This window comes from Rhamphochromis sp. 'chilingali' (assembly GCF_963969265.1).
Source record: "Rhamphochromis sp. 'chilingali' genome assembly, chromosome: 19".
NCBI lineage: Eukaryota > Metazoa > Chordata > Actinopteri > Cichliformes > Cichlidae > Rhamphochromis > Rhamphochromis sp. 'chilingali'.
Window position 1 is genome coordinate 12553042 of NC_137946.1, and position 16823 is coordinate 12569864.

The following is a 16823-nucleotide window of genomic DNA, read 5'->3' on the forward strand; positions in this document are numbered from 1 at the left end:
CCCTGTGGCAGTTGCTTTAAATAGTCTGCCACCAAGTGGTTGACAGGATTAAAGGTGAAGTGTACTTCCGCTTCCTGACCTTTACCCAGCTCCTGTCTCCTCTGCACTCCGTGACTTTAACCCCATTTTCTCCACCGTTGCCCACTCAGAAAGAAAGCGTTTCATAAAAATGGAGCCAGCGTTGGAGGTACTGCTGGGTTTAAAACAGTCTAATCAACACCAGCAGTGCAGATGAGTCATACACATGCTATTCTCTCTGTTACACGTGTACTCTGTAATATAATACGGAATATTCTTTGATATTATAACAGTAATACCAAACTTATTCGGACAGGAAAAGCCTTTGCATTTGGATTCAGACAAAAAGTGCAGAGTGTGTATAGGTAAGAGTGCCACATAGACCAGATTATATTCACTGTGATGTGACTTCTAGCAGGGCACTGGAACCTCTGCTGGTTGGTTGGTGCACAACATAAAGAACATTTTATTGCCAGTTAAATGTTTTTCCATTGCTGGATCACACGATGAGTAGAAATAATCAAATGGATTGTCTTCTCTTTTTTTTTTTAAATTAATCATTAACATGATACAAAAAAATGACATAGATGTAAAAATAACAAAGCCATACTCTACACACAGCATCACTGTGAAGCAGTAACTTTCTAATCCATTTGGTCGCGTGGAGATTTCAGACCAACACGATAGTTACGAGGTAATTTACCAGAGGAATAACACTGTAAAAGAGCAGTTCTTTTTAATATAGCAATTACCAATTGTCAATTTTAGTTACACATGCGCTATTTAAAAAAATCAATTATACTTTTGTAAATAATGCACAGTCTAAACCATAATCATCAGCAACAAAGTTTGAGATAGTACCCCATAAAATCTGATGAGAAACATCAAAGTAAAGCTGAATGTCACATGTTGATTGTTGACTCAGCACTTTGGTCCGTAGAAGAAAAAAAAAAAAGCGGAGTTCTGGGTGAAAAACAAGTCAATTCTTGCATCGTAGAAAAGCTTGCATCTTATTTGTATCTAAATCCAATATATGACGCCAAGGATACAGAGCAGAAGCACAACCCAAAGACGGGTAAAACAGCAGCAGTGCCCCTGTGTCCAGTCTGATTATCTCATTTTTTATGGCAAGTCCAGCATGCCATGTTCCTCCAGAGCTTTCTGTGTCCGGTCATAAACCTCTCCGATGGCCCGAGACACCCTGTGCAGCACTTTGCTCATCTCCTCCTGGTTCTGCACGCACACCAGCCTGAAAAAGAAACCCCGCTCTGGCAGGGCAATGAAGGCCAGCTCGGCGGCCTTGCGGACGTACCATGTATGGTGTTGAGCGAGGGTGCTCTTGTAGGCCTCACGACACAGGTCAGAGGGACTCCTGAGCCGTCCCTCCACTGGTGTCTCAGCCAGCTTCTCCAGGAAGAGCTTCAGCCAAAGCAGAGCGCGATGCAGGCGCAGTAGAGTCCGGCATCCAGAGTCTGTCTGGTGGTGGAAACTCACCAGGCCTTGATTCAGCTCCACCAAGATCATAGAGCGCACAGAGTGATAAGCACTGGTGTGCACCGACGCCTTATTCTTTGTCCCACCACCCTGTGAGTTTACAGAGTTTATGGAATGTAGATCCGGGCCTACCTCTGCTTCAGGGTTCCCGTCTGCCGTCAGGGCCAGCTGGCGAATTATAGAAGTCTTACTTTCTATCTCTTTAGATATCAGTCCCACCATTGGCCCCAGAGAGTCCATGAACCTAGAAGAGTAACACAGAACAGGATAAAGCAGCTTACAGATTTCAGATAATCAGCAAACAACAAATAACTTTTCTTCCTGATGGCCGTAAACAAATCTTTATCTGAAAATCCTACTTGACAAGCTCGTCCCAGCTGGACAGATATGGCTGCAGCAGCACATCAGAGTTGTGAGTTGGGGCATCCAGCAGGTGGGAGAGCAGAAGTGACACCTGGAAGGTCTGACCGGGGCACAGCTCAAGCTGGCTCTCAGCTCCATCGCCCACACTGCTGTTGGACAGCTGGTGAAGCTAATGGTGGGGGGGATGGGCAGTGCATGAATGTGGGTGCAATCGGCAGGGGACAAAGGAAGAAAGAAAGCACGACATTTATTTAAAAAAAAAACAAAGAAATCCACTTCATAGTCTGCAAGCAATCTAATATCAGATTCAGGAGGTACTCTTACCTTATTTAACTGATTATAACCTTTTACACAAGAATCCCAGTGGTAATCCAACCCCCCCTCTGAAGTGGACCATTGAAAAGAGAAAAAAGACCAAGGGTTACAGTTAGTTTTGGTTCACAGAGCAATATTGATATTGTTATCATTTAATCTTTCAGATAGTCACACAGCTTTAGCTTGGTTTATCTTTGCGTGTCGACAAACCCGTGAACTAAATAACTGTCTCTTAATGGCTCATGCTATTTTCAGCTAGTGTTTGTCTGCAGTTTCATGGTGAGCTACTACAATATGGTCGAGCTTTCAGTGCTTTCTTTTAAAAAAAAAGAAAGAAGAAGAAGCAAAGTTGTGAGAGTGAACTAAAAGGATAAACCAATGAGCTGAAACCCACTTCGCAGCTGTAAGAGGAGCTGCTGGTGCAGGTAGTGGTATTATGTAGGTTCATTAAACAATCCTTCTCACGCTGTCACTGTTTAAAATATTTTCTATTGTTATTGATATTTTGATTATAGCTGGCTGAAATGTAACATTCATGAAGTACCGTTATCTAACAGTTTTGTTATCTCATGGAAATGATTGTAAGAAGGTGTCCTTGTATCCTGTATTACGTCATATTGTATATCTCTGTATGTAAAGACCAACTTATCTACCTGCCTATCATCTTAACTGATGTGCAAGTTGCTAATGAAAGTTTGGCACTGTTCAGTTTATTTACAACAAGACCCTTACAGACACATTGTTGCCAGTGACAGTGGCAACAGCTGTGTTGAGCATGCAGAGTGCTGCGGAGTGTTTGGTGTTTTTTAAGGGAGCTGTGAGGTTACTGCAAATCACAGAATCAGCAGCAGAAACATTCACAGGTTCATCCTCCAAACTGACCCATAAACATTCAGGTTATCGAGCTTCTGGTCAAAATACTGAAAACTAGCAAACAAGCAAATGAGTTCAGATTAAACACAGCACAGATTTACCTGCAACAGCAGAAATAACTCGACTATGAATTATTGTAAATGGTCTCCATCCTGACTATAAAAACGCAGAAGTGACATTTCATGCTTTCAACTAAAAACCGGGGCCAATATTCTGAATTATAAATACAAACTAGACAAAGACAGATCACATGGACTGAGTTTGAACATTTTTTAGAAAGATCAGTAAGTGGCTCCTTAGCCCTTTAAAAGGTCACAGTGGAGCCACTTACTGATTTCCTTTGACAATGAATCACTTTTACTTCTTTTTAATGAGGCAAAACGCAGTGACATTTTTAAGGCTTACAGATTATTCTTGGAGGGTTACTTACATAACCCTTCAAGAATCTTTACCAGTAAAAGATTATTTGTGAAGTAGCTTATTTGAAAAATAAGGGTAACTATTTCATTACCATAAATAAATGTGTAATATTAAATGTATTTTGTACATCAAGGCTGCTTGGTATCATGTGACATTGTTGATCCGGAACAAACAACACACTGATTGTTTAGACTAAGTAGTACAGCATGAGAATCAAAGACACACGCTCGCACCCACACAGAGAGAAACTCACGTAGCCACAGCGAGCCAAGGAACAGCAGTAGGATAAGGATAGCTGCAGCAGCCTTGCTCTTTACACCCATACTGAAGTCCAGTGTGGGGCCGTCCAGTCTGCCTCTTGTCCCTTTTTCTTTCCTTTATCTTTTAATTCCTCTGTTTCACATGAGTTCTGGTCCCCTGGCACTGGCTGTCACTGAAATTACTTTCTCCCAGACCACTGCCTCTGACCCCCCCACCCTCCTCTCCAATCCTTCATACTCCTCCCCAGAACCTCAAACAAAACCTCCTGTCCACCACTATGGCCCCTATTAATCTTTAACTCTATTCTTGCTCTATTTTGAAACTGCCCTTTTCCCTCGTCACCTCCTCAAGCCCGAGGTTGCGGTTTCTATCCAGCTTTTTCTGCGACTTTGTTTAAAATCTGTGTGGCTTCCCGTGCTGCCTTTGTGATTTCAGAGCTGCCTGTCTCTCGCGTTGCTCAACCCCAGGGTCCAGAGATCAGCTGAGTGTGGCCAGTAGCTGATAAAGCAGAGCCAACACAGGGTGTCCTCCTGTAACCTCCCGCTGTATGTGCACTATATTCCTGGTCAGCTTGAGGAAACACTTGCTCCCTTGCCTCTCCTCCCATGACCACCACTTTCCCTCCTCCCTCTTCTCTCCTTTCGCTCTCTCTATCACTAATTCATACACTCCATGACAGTATATCAATCATTAGGCAGTGTGTTAAAGTCACGATGACCAAGGGTTTGTATTTAATTTTGGTGGCTACACAGACAGACATGTTAATAAATAATAATCCAAACTTGCACTGGTCGAGATGCCAAAAGGAACAAAGATTTCCACACATGAAACTCTATTTGTAGAAAGATGTGACTCAAAAGGGAAGTGAATCTTTTGTTTTTATTAAAGAAGCTATTTCCTCTTTCCTGTCATCATATTTTGCACAAAACCTAATTCATACAAATATTATTTTGAACTACTACATGCAAATTATCAAACTTTTTGTTTAAAAAAGTGACGTCTGAGCCATATTAGTAAAACATTGCGGACTGATGTGACTCATAAAAGGTGTTCTCATCCTTATTGCCTCTGATAATGATAATTGTTGGAAGCTCAGAGGTTGGTCCTGCTATCACACGAGGAGGTACAGACATTGAACGCCACACTCAAGCCTGGCCGTCTGTGCTCCTAAAGAGGGACTCAACAATGGTATTTCTTCTGCGGATGAGCGGGGAAAAAGTGAAAGCAGGGGCATTCATTCCCAGTTTGGGGCGGGGGCTGGTCACAGAGCTTTTATTCTCCGCAACCAATGGCTGATCTTGTCCAAGATAGGCAGCAACTGAGAAGGGGAGGCTAAATCCCTGGGAAACCTTGGGACACATTCAGAAACCATTTGATACCACACAGAACAGAAAACAGAGAATACCTTTATTGTCACTGTAGCATGTTGGGTGTACAATAAAATTAAGTGCAGTCTCAACAGTGCAAAGATCACTCACAGCAGTCATAAAAAAGTATGCAAAAACCATAAACTATATCAAACTATATAACAGATTGTTTTAAAAACAGACAAAAGCAACCTTTCTTCAATCTCCCAGATTGCGAAACACTTTATCACACAGAGCACATTCATGTGGAAATTGCTGCATTATGCAGCTCTGGGATAAAAAGTCTTTTCAGTCTATTTGCCCCTTTTTTTAATTATTTTTTTTGTAATCTCTGTTATGGCGCGGTGGTGTCCAGGTGTGAGATGGATCCAATATGATATTATATGGTATTAAATGAAAAAAAAAAAACAGCTTGTATTTCCTATTAAACGCTGAGATGCAATAACAGACATTACAAAAGCATATAGCCAGCTGGTGATGTGAACATGAAGCAATTCAGATTCAAGCTGTGTTTCTCACACTGTTTTTTATACTCAAAGGTTACACGGGGGGGCAAAGATAAAACCACACTGGATTTTCCAGTAAAGTTGCTGCACAGCATTACTGCACTACTGAAAACCCCATCTGGATAATCAAAACATTTAACCACAGTGCTGGGATTACTCATGCTATCAAGTTTGGTGTTTGTTGAAATCGTTCCCAAACAAATTTCCCATTTCAACAGAGCAAAAAGATCCCGAGCTGGGTGAGAAAATATAATAACAGCAGTGTAGTCATTTAAAAGCATAAAACGTTTTATTTATTGATAATTGGAGGATTGACCCCTAATGACTTGTAGGCTGAAGTTTCAGACTTCTCTATTGTCTTCTCTGCAACAAGGTTTCAGAGTTTTATTTGAATTCCAAAACAAGGCACTGCCTGTGTCATTTCATATTCAGATTAACCCAACAATATTTTGATCCCCCCAGCTTCCCTTGTAGTAGCTATATTTGAAACGCTAGTTGTAGTTGTTGGCTGTAGCTATAAAAACAGTTACACACACGTGTCTCACATGTCGCACTAACTAGCCTCCATGTGAGTTATTTTCTGATGCTAATCGGGTGGGCTTGAGAGTATAATGCTGTGCTTTAGCAGTAGAGAAGAGGGTAACAAATATAAACACAGCACATTGCTCAGAGTGGTTGTAATGTGGAAACATTAACCTAAACAGAACATGTTTTGGAAGGCTGTAGCTGAGAAGATAAAGCAGACCATCTACTAATGTGAAAATTAGTGGTTTGATTCCTGCCTACTCCAGTCTGCATGACAAAGTATCCTTGGTCAAAGTACTGATCCCAAAGTTGCTCATGTCAGTGTGAATGTGTTTATATGTTAGATAGAAAGCACTTAGAAAGAAAGGTGCTTGTGTGAATGGGTGAATGAGGCATGTCGAGTATAAAAGCAGAAGCTTTATTATAATGAGGGAAAATAACAGAGTTTTGTTATTAATGTATAATGCATATATATAGACAGGTGGAAAAAATGCAGGAAACCCACCATAAGTAATCTTAGTTAGGACACCTTAAGTGCTCTATGGCATAGATTTTACATAATACGGGGGTCATAGCATATAATTCATCATCATCAAGTCACTCACTGAGCCCTGATGTCCTCTGGACAGGCCTCCCCTCGAACAGAAAGCTCCCATCAGGACAGAAAGATCACTCTGAACTTTGTATTGATTTGCTGTGACCCTTCCCTTTGACAGGATGAGTTGACTCCCACACAGTATAACAGAACCGCTAGTAGGGTTCAAAGGTTTAATGTTTTTTTCACTTTAATTTGACACCTGTTTGGATATAAAACAGCTCTGCTCTCTGGAATTTGAAGGCCCACAGCTCGAGCCTTTCTGCTTCTGAGCTCTGAGTGCGAGACACACAATCTGCCTTCTGGAGGCTCCAGTTACCTTAAAGAAGCTCAACTCTGTTTCCCCAATTGTATATTTAGAAGTACATCACATACTGTGCAACTCACATGGCACATTCCAAAAATCAGTCTGTTGCCCTTGCCACTGCAAAGAGACACTCCTTAGATTAATCACAGCCTTTATTATGACAACAAATCTAGTCTCTGCATTTTAAATGAATTGCTAAAACAACCTGACAGGTCAGACTCTTGGGCTCCCTGGTTTCATGGGGTTTATGTGCAGCCCTCTAACCCCATTATTCTGCAGACACTATCTCACCGCTGAGGTCCTGCAAGGTTTACTGTAAGAATCAATACTCTGGACACGCATAGGAGGTGTGCACCACCAGTCACCTGTTCACCCTGCTGTAACCTGTGGGATTTAGCCATTTCCTGCATCGATCTTTAACACTGACACCAAAATTTTAAAGTTCTACGCATGTCTAGTGGATACAAAGGTGAGTGACAGATTAAAGAGGAAACACCAACCACTAATCCTGTCAGTGACACTGGCCCTCGTGCTGTGCACTGACCATACATCGATCTGACAACTGAAATTTTCTATCCTGATGATGCGAGTACTCCTGCTGTATAAGGTCTCGCTTACAGGTCTCATTGCTACCTTCAGAAATATCTGGAATATCCTGGACACTCCTAGTTTTTGTCTAATGTTGGAGTTGCTATCTAATGATGATGATGATTATTATTGTGGGTGCCTGGAGAGTGACTGGAAGTCCTGGTTTAGTGCTTTCAGCTGGTGTGTAATCTGAACCCCGGATAGTGACAGCCGTGGTGGGTGACAGTCAGGACGTTTGGTAGGGGGATTTAGAGCTCTTCATCTGCCTTCAGTCTCACTGTCTTTCTGTATCTCACTTTATATTTCAATATAGTGCAGCACAGCACAGTACAGTGCAGAGCAGCAGAGAGGTCTTGGAATATGATGGCAGTGCGCAGTCTTTGGATAGCTTTCGGAGTTGTAACTATTCTTGGGACTTTAGCGGGACTGGGTAAGTGACACACTTGCAAACTTTTGGCACATCCTCGCTGACTGGCACAGAGATAGCCAACTCTTCTTGTGGTGACTGGCAGGGTACAGAAAACTTGCTGTACTTTAGACCTCATGAAAACATGTAAAAAGTTGTAGAGGCAAACTAACACAGCTGTAAACTTGCATATATTGTTTTAAACTGGAAGCAGTAATTTTTCTTCTGTTGATATCATATCTGCAACTTCTCTAACAAGGATTTTGTAGACTGTCTAATTTGGCTTTTTTTTGGTGCACACTAGTGAATTAGAATATTTGCTTCCTTTATACTGTTGCACTATGTTTTTGTGCATGGTATAAAACAGCGGTCCCCAAGCCCCGGGCCACGGACCAGTACCGGTCCGTGAGTCATTTGGTACTGGGCTGCAAGAGTTGAGGTTCGGGTGTGAAATGTATGGTTTTCAGGGTTTTTATCGATTTTTAGCGTTATTTTGTTATTGTTTTTGTCGTTTACTCGGTTTTTCTGGGTCGTTTCACTTGTGTTATGAATAAATCTTCTTTTTTCGATACCAGTACTAGTTTTATTTTCTGTGAAAATATTGTCGGGCATAAACCGGTCCGTGGCGCAAAAAAGGCTGGGGACCGCTGGTATAAAAGGTTAACAACATACAAAGTATGACCGTCTATTCCATAACCATTAAGTATATTTGATACAATTAGATAAAAACATCAGTTAACAAATCAGAAGGAAAGCGTAACTTCCTCTATGATTTTTCATGACAGCAACAGTATGAGAGTGTGTAAGCTGTTCTTAATGGTCCAGATCATTCTTATCCCACAGCACAACTTTACCCCAGGGTTTTTACACTTTTTTTTAACTAGTTGGTTGATTTTCATTTTATCATGTTGCTGTATGTTTTGCAGTTAGGTTTTTGTAGGCCTGTGATGTAAATGCATTAACCTGGAAAGCACTTTAGGCCAACTACTGTTGTTTAAAATCTGCTATATAAATAAAATGACATGACAATATGAGGTAAGAGGATGTCATAAAGCTGCAATGAAAGCCAGGAGATGATGGAAAATTGAAAAACAAATACTTGTGAATCCATTTGTAAATTCAGGATCTAAAGTTATGGTGGTTTGTTCTTGTATTTGAGGGGGGAAAGGTTTCTTGAATCCAGCTATTTGGTGGATATCACATTCATTACCAAATTCCTCTCAGACCAAGTACAGGTATGTGTAAGTGTCAAGCTGAAATCTGGACTCTCAGTTTTTGTATTGATACATTAAAGGAATAGAAATCAAAGATTAAAATGCTGGAAATATGACTCGTGACTGTGGAACATCACAGAATAATGATAGAATCTCTTCATGCCTTGCACTTCAATAGAGGACTATAGGAATTTTGAGATTAAACTGACACTGTTGTTACGATTTGATAGCAGATAAACAGATGAACTTATGATCTTGGTATGAGGTCAAATGTAATCCAAGTGTGATATCAGGAATCTCTGCTCCACCTCGGGTGTTAGTGTTTGTCTTCAGAACACGATGCGCTGGAATCCTCTTAGGAAGGTACCAGACACTTCTTCTTGTTTCTCTTCTTTTCTAAATCACATTAAAAGATAACACACATGCACATGACGAATTACTGTCAAAATGTCATTTTTTGTGTCTAAAAAAATAAATTACATTTTGACAGTATACAGAATTTTTAATTTTGTTGCTCATAGGACAGGAAGACACTATCAAGAGACATTAAGAACAGTATAGTGACTAAAATTCCTTGTACTGTTTTACTGTATGAATAATGAAGGAGCTTTCTCACCCTTAATTTCAGAAAACCATGTGGACCTTTTTATATAGCCACAGGATTAATGAGCCATTGTCTGTCCTCGGCCACAAAATAAAATCTGAATCTCAGATGATGTTTTCCTTGGCCAGGCAGCACAGGAACTATAGCCTGGTATGGCTAATGAAGCCTGGCTGCTATCAACACATCCCCACTCGCTTCCTGAATGAAAATCAGCAGGTTTTCTCATGTGTAGGGATTTTCCATAATAAACCTCCCTACGCCGCACTGAGAAAATATCCAAAGAAGGGGAAATATGTAGGCCAAAAAAGCGTGTGAGGCAGTCACTGAATGAGGCAGAAATCAAAGCTGCCTGATAGAAACAAACATTCCCCGAGATAAAAAAGATACCATGACTGCCCCTACATACTTTCTTTTATACTCCCCTTAGAGCTCAGGCAGCATGCTAATGTGTATTAACTCATCAATTGCTACACAATGTCCGTCTTCCCTGCATTCATTCCTTGTATTGTATTTGTGTGTTGCACAAATCAGATCAGACAGAAATTGTCACTGCAGTCTTCTTTATCGCCCTCTCCGTATTTTATTTTGCTCTGCATGCTTGATCTCATCAGCTCTCAGATTTCTATCAGGATATTCCAGGTTAGGATGCATCGCTCTCATTATTTGGGATGTGGTGATTCTTACTGGTTTCACTATAATTTGATGGCTTTTTGTTTACATGTGAGAATTCTGGTCAGCTTACAGTTTGGATCATTATGGCCCTAAAGTATTGTTTGAAACTGTTTGCGGGCTCTTGCATATACTATGGCTTTGTTATATCACTCAGCAAAGCATTACTTTTAAAATACATCTGCCAGTTCAAAAAGCACTTAGTGGTTTGACTCTCATCAACATCTCTGACTTGCTCAGTGTCTATAACCCAACTAGACCTCCCAGGTCATCAGCTGCAGATCTTTTTCCAGAATAAGATAGAATAAGATCCAAGTATGCTGACGGTGTTTTTACTTGCTGTGGTCCTGTTGTTTGGAACAAAACTACCAGCACCAACTATGTCTACATTTAAAAATGAACATTAAAACCTTTTTATTCTCACATACTTACAGTGTTTGAGTGTTAATTTGTATTCTATATCTTGTAAAGTTTTGGTTTTATTACCTCAAAACGTTGCAAATCTACCTACATTTTTAGCTTTTTTTTTTTAATCAGTAAGCACATTGTGTTTATGTGGAATGAAATGTGCTATATAAAATGAAAATAATAATAAAATAATAAAACTGGCACAGTTTTGAAAAAGTAGTGTGTTAGCATTCAGCAAAATCTTAAACAGGGATACTGTAATGTTTACTTAGCTTCTTACTGACCTTCTCTGCCATCATCATAAATCATGAAGTAATCAAATATATATATATATATATATATCTATCAAACACACATCCCTTCACAGTGGTTGCCTGCAGGCTCTGCCTCTAATTTCCAAACATCACTCTCCCGTCCCTCTGTCTGAGCTAACCTATTGTAGTGTCAACTACAGGAAATGATGAGGTCAAAAACTTGGCACCATATATTTAACTCACCCTTTAACTGACTGATATTTAGAAATATACTGCATGCTCACGAGGCCCACTTAAAAGTCAGACAACGTATAACTTCTGAAGTCATCCATTTACTCAGTACAGACACACTATGTTCTGCTTACTGTACCCAGAATGAGTTCTTGTACCTAAAACTAAGCAAGATCAGCATGGTGTCTTTGCAGCTATCCATCATTAAAACAGCTTGTGATTAATAAGCTGGCATAATATACACCATAAGGAATATCAAAATACCAGTTTTTGTTTTAATCAATGATGAAATTAGAGGGAAAAATTGCTTAGAAATTCAAATGGGGGATGGTCTTAGTTCAAACACAAACTCCTGCATATCACATCTCATATTTCACTGTTACATTTATTCATTCATCCTTCTTATATCCAGAGTCATCTATTAACCAAGCGCAATAAGTAGAAACTGACCAAGCCTTAAGAAAAAAAATCATATGGGTAAATTACTGTTCAAACTAAGTGACATATTTGTGCCTGACTGGGACACCCAGGATCTCATGGGAAATGACATATTTTCTGCTTTGTATTACTGTCACCATTTTTGCCAAAGGATAACACTGATGATTATTGTAGATGACCCGAGTTTGACTTAAAGTCCCATTTGAGAGTTTTGATAGGCCACTATGTAATGTGAGCTATGGATAGTGACAGCTGGGAGAGAAGAAGCAAGAGGTTGGAAATAACCTCCATTTAGTCTCTCCTAGTCTCTCTTGACCTTTGTTTGGATATATGGTCAGGAGCAGTAGTAGTACTCAAGGAGTACAATACAATGGCAATGACTGCTATTTTTAGCATAATCTTTGAACTCTGGAATCATAGATTGGCTAATCTCTAGAGTTTGTAGCCTATCCCAGCTGACATAGGGTGAGAGATTGACATTCTATCGTAGAGCTATAAACATAATATCTTCAGTGACATTAAAATAATATTTGTCCTTGTTAATATTATTGGAGAGTACTGATATGCAGATATCCAAACTTATGGGACTGTATTGCATGGACATCACAATGTAACAACAATACAAACAGAAATATTATAAAGTACGAAACCTTTTGCACAACAGCATCTTGTGTAATAATAACCAGATATATTCCTATGTAATTTTGATGCTTTTCTTCATGCAGTGCAATGTAATCAGGAGACAGAGCTGATCGGGGACTTGTTCAAAAACTACAACAAGAATATACGTCCAGTATTACATCCTGAAGACAAAGTGGGGGTTCAGATCAAGCTGACCCTCACTAATCTTATTTCCCTGGTAAAAGCTTCATTTTGCTACTTTTTGCAATACATCTTTTCCGCACATTAAGAATGTATGAGCATTACTTAAGGGTGGAAACATATTCAAAAGCATTACGGTTAAAAAATGCGATTAATAATAATCTCTCTGGTGTGCATTTACCACAGCCACTATCACATGAGCTACACAGCTCAATCAATCTCTTCTCTCATTCCTACAGAATGAAAAGGAGGAGACTCTTACAACCAATGTGTGGATTGAGATTGTGAGTTGTATCTCTCTTCGTGGTTGTCATTTTCCTTTCTTTGTTTGAGAGTTTTGGTAGAAGGCATTTCTCCCTCGTCTTTGTCCAGCTTTTAATCTCACTGCTGATCTTTTTCTCAAACCACAGCAATGGAATGATTACCGCCTTGCCTGGAATGCATCTCAGTATTATGGCATTGAGGTTATTCGTGTCCCGTGCAAAACTGTCTGGCTTCCCGATATAGTTCTTGAAAACAAGTAAGGCAGTAACAAAAAGGAGCGCAATTCTGTCTCTTTTGTTTTTTGCGTTCTGGACAGTTTGTTTGTTAACCGGTTCTGGTCTTTGTCCACAGCATTGATGGCAAATTTGATGTGGCCTACTATGCCAATGTGTTGATCAGCAGTGATGGTGGGATTTACTGGCTGCCTCCTGCTATCTATCGCAGCACATGTGCCATTGAGATCACCTACTTTCCGTTTGATTATCAAAACTGCACACTTGCATTCAGGTGGGATTTATTAATCATTTGAAATCTACGTTTATATTATATGTAAGTCTTTCTTTATGCATTTGCTTCTATTAAACTTTGGCTTGATTGCCACAACCGTAGATCCCAGACTTACAGTGCCAATGAAGTGGATCTTACCTTGGCTGTTGGAGAAATGGGGGAGATTATTGAATGGGTGGACATCGACCCTGAGGCTTTCACAGGTACTGTAAATACACCATCCATCCATCCATCCACACATCAATCCATGCCTCAGTCCACATTAACAATCATAATATTCAAGTTTTGAAAGTCCTTCAGGTTTTTGCATTTACACCCTTTAGAGAATGGTGAGTGGGCCATTGTCCATCGTCCAGCCAGGAAGATGATCAACAGTCGGTATTCCCCAGATGACCTGGAGTATCAGGAGATCTTGTTCAATCTGGTCATCCAAAGGAAGCCGCTGTTCTACATCATCAATGTTATCCTGCCCTGTTCCCTTATCTCATCTCTGGTCGTACTGGCCTACTTCCTACCTGCACAAGGTCAGTAAGGTCAATGCTTTTCCTGTTTCACTACTAAAGTTTGAAACATGCCAGATGAACACATTTGTCTCATAATTTTCTGTATTCAGATGTAAAACAAAACAATAATGAACTTGATTTGCTCTCCATAATAATTTTAAAATAATTTGGACTTAGCCTTTTTATTGTGTTTGTCACTAATTAATAAAAAATAATCACTAACTGCTAATTCAAAGTAACTGAACTACAGAGCCTAAAGGTTTGATGTGGAAAGCATTCAGCTAAAGCTCTAAGACTGATGTTACTGTAATACAGCTGACTTTTAAGTCTTAAATCATGAAATATTACAAAGCATTCCTTGATGCCTGAAGTAGATGAAAGAGAAGAATGTCCCTTTTTTTTTTTGGTCCAACCGGTCTAACTCTCTGCTGCTCCCTCACAGCTGGAGGACAGAAGCTGACCGTGTCCATCTCTGTTTTGCTGGCTCAGACTGTCTTCCTTTTTCTTATTGCTCAGAAGATCCCCGAGACCTCTCTGTCTGTCCCTCTAATTGGAAAGTGAGTCAGCATGTCCTCTCTGCTGACCCCTGCTGGTTTGTTTTGCTTCAATCCAAACAGTTTGAGCCTGCCCTCCAACAAAGATCTCTCTAATGTCTTCCCCAGGTACCTGATCTTCGTGATGTGTGTCACTACTCTCATTGCTACAAATCAAATTGTAGTGCTGAACTTCTCACTGCGCAGCCCCAGCACTCACAGTATGTCCCAAACCCTCAAACATGTAAGTGCCCTCCACGGAGATGAGTAAACTTGTTTTTTAAAGAGTTATTTCAGTAAAGTGACTGTTGTTAACTTCTATTGCCTGCTGCAGCTGTTCTTGAAAATGGTTCCCCGCTTCTTGGGCATGTCTCCGCTGGTGGACGATAGTGAGGTGACAACAGAGGTAAATGGGGTGAGGGAGCGGCGGCGCAGCTCCTTTGGCCTCATGCAGAGAGCAGAGGAATATGTGCTCAAGCAGCCTCGCAGTGAAATGATGTTTGACAAGCAAAGAGAGAGGCATGGTCTCACGCGATCCATTGGTAAGACCGTTGATTACAGAGCAACACTCAGCACAGTCTTTAGCTCACATTTCAGCTCAAATACTTAAATATTTGAAAATCAAAGTAGAAAATGTATCTGGTTTAATTAGTGCTGATCACTGCAAATTGTCATCTAACGCAGTGTCTCCCTCCCTCTAGTGGACAGTATAGATGTCAGCAGCACAGCTAACCTATATAAGAGTTTGGCCCAAGCTGCACCTGAGATTAAGCAATGTGTGGATGCCTGCAACTTCATTGCTGACAGTACAAGGCAACAAAATACCATTGGCTCTGTGAGTGTTTGTTTGTTTGTTTGTTTGTTTGTTTTAACTCAACTTCAGTGACGTTTTAGATGAGTAATATTTTGCAGTCAATTTTCATTTCCTTTCATTTCATTTCCATATCCTCACTTGAACTTAAGCTTTTGTTCACTTTCTTTCCAACTCAAGGAAATTGAAAGCTGGGTCTTGATTGGGAAAATGGTCGACAAAGTGTGTTTCTGGGCTGCTATGTCTCTATTCATCATCGGCACAGTGTGGATCTTCCTAACAGGACACTTCAACCGTGCCCCAGAATTACCATTTCCAGGAGAGAGTAAAAAATATGTCCCAACTTAAAAAAGGAGAGAAAAAAAGAAATTTGTCTCTGTTTAATGTTTTCGAGGTATATTTTGCCTCGTGCTGTTTATGATGATGAACGCAATGTTGTTCACTGATCCCATGGTTAAGATTCAGGGCTGAGTTAAGTCTGTGTTTGATAACATCAAAACTTTCTGTTTCCATGCTTGTCAAACACCTGAGCATCAACATTCAACGTTTCTTAACTTCTAAACTAAGTTGTCAGCATTTCTATATTAAATCACAATTATTTTGTTAGTTTTGGGGTATGAGAATGTATGCAAGCCCAGACTTACAGCTTATAGATGCATTTTGAAGAAAAAATGTTAACGGCACTGCACCACTGTGCAAAGGGATTTAATTCTATTGCAGAAAATGACTTTTATGACTTTGTTTTGCATAACATGAAGCTACAGGCACTGTATGCTTTAACTAAAGAACCCATTTTACTTGCATGACCATCTACAAAACACTCAGAAAACATATCCCTGCACACATATTATGTCTTATGGTCATTATCTATATATGTAACATGAGCCAACCAACTCTAAATCAAAGCCTTATTCTTCTTACTATGACTTATTATTTGGAATGTATTGCTTACAGTAGATGGCTCAGTGGGACACTGTTTGGCGTTAACTGTACCAGGACTTCTTTTTAAAAAAAAACAAATTCTTTAGTTTATTACAAAGTGTGTGTTTTAATCTTGAACTGAATGTCTAAGTAGGTGTTTTATATGTTTATACATCAGACAGTGTGAATCTGCAAAGTGTGGCTAAAACCTAAAACTGTGATCATATTTTTTACAGTTATTTTGAGTGGTGTTACTCAGCTGATTCAATAAATGTGACAGAAATGGGCTAGCAAATAAAAACAAGTCTAAACACTGTTGAAATTTCACACACTGAAGACTTGAATGGTCTATGTTTGTTTTTCTGTTCGTGTCCAGCTGTGTTTAAAGTTACACAGTTGTGTATTTAGGGAAGATATTCTATAATATAGTGTGTTTATGGCAAAAACAAAGGAAAGCTCACATCGAATAAGTTTGGATCTGCCATCGGGTTGTATTAATTTTATAATGTGTATAATAATATTTAATAAAGTGGAATAAAATGTGAGATTAAACCACATAGAAAGGTTTGACTGTTGTGTGACTGATAGACTGCTGTTTAAAAATCC

General features: G+C 39.8%; 3 protein-coding genes across 3 annotated transcripts in view; 1 reads left to right on the forward strand and 2 right to left on the reverse strand.

Annotated features, from left to right (window-relative positions):
* The window catches only part of LOC308386962 (lysophosphatidic acid receptor 6), a 222117-nt gene that overhangs the window by 170907 nt on the left and 34387 nt on the right, over positions 1 to 16823 (reverse strand). The window lies entirely within an intron of this gene.
* On the reverse strand, positions 344 to 3944 carry gltpd2b (glycolipid transfer protein domain containing 2b). Its single transcript, XM_080867289.1, has 4 exons — positions 3737 to 3944; positions 2200 to 2258; positions 1872 to 2044; positions 344 to 1756 (listed from the first exon to the last, which is right to left on the reverse strand). Exons 1-4 carry the CDS (start codon positions 3804 to 3806, stop codon positions 1141 to 1143), a joined length of 918 nt encoding a protein of 305 aa, XP_080723415.1. The 5' UTR covers positions 3807 to 3944; the 3' UTR covers positions 344 to 1140.
* chrne (cholinergic receptor, nicotinic, epsilon) lies at positions 7855 to 16774 on the forward strand. Its single transcript, XM_080866874.1, has 12 exons — positions 7855 to 8062; positions 12582 to 12715; positions 12918 to 12962; positions 13089 to 13198; positions 13294 to 13449; positions 13552 to 13652; positions 13773 to 13973; positions 14395 to 14509; positions 14615 to 14729; positions 14820 to 15027; positions 15187 to 15320; positions 15477 to 16774. The coding sequence occupies exons 1-12, from the start codon at positions 7993 to 7995 to the stop codon at positions 15642 to 15644; spliced, it is 1557 nt and encodes a 518-aa protein (XP_080723000.1). The 5' UTR covers positions 7855 to 7992; the 3' UTR covers positions 15645 to 16774.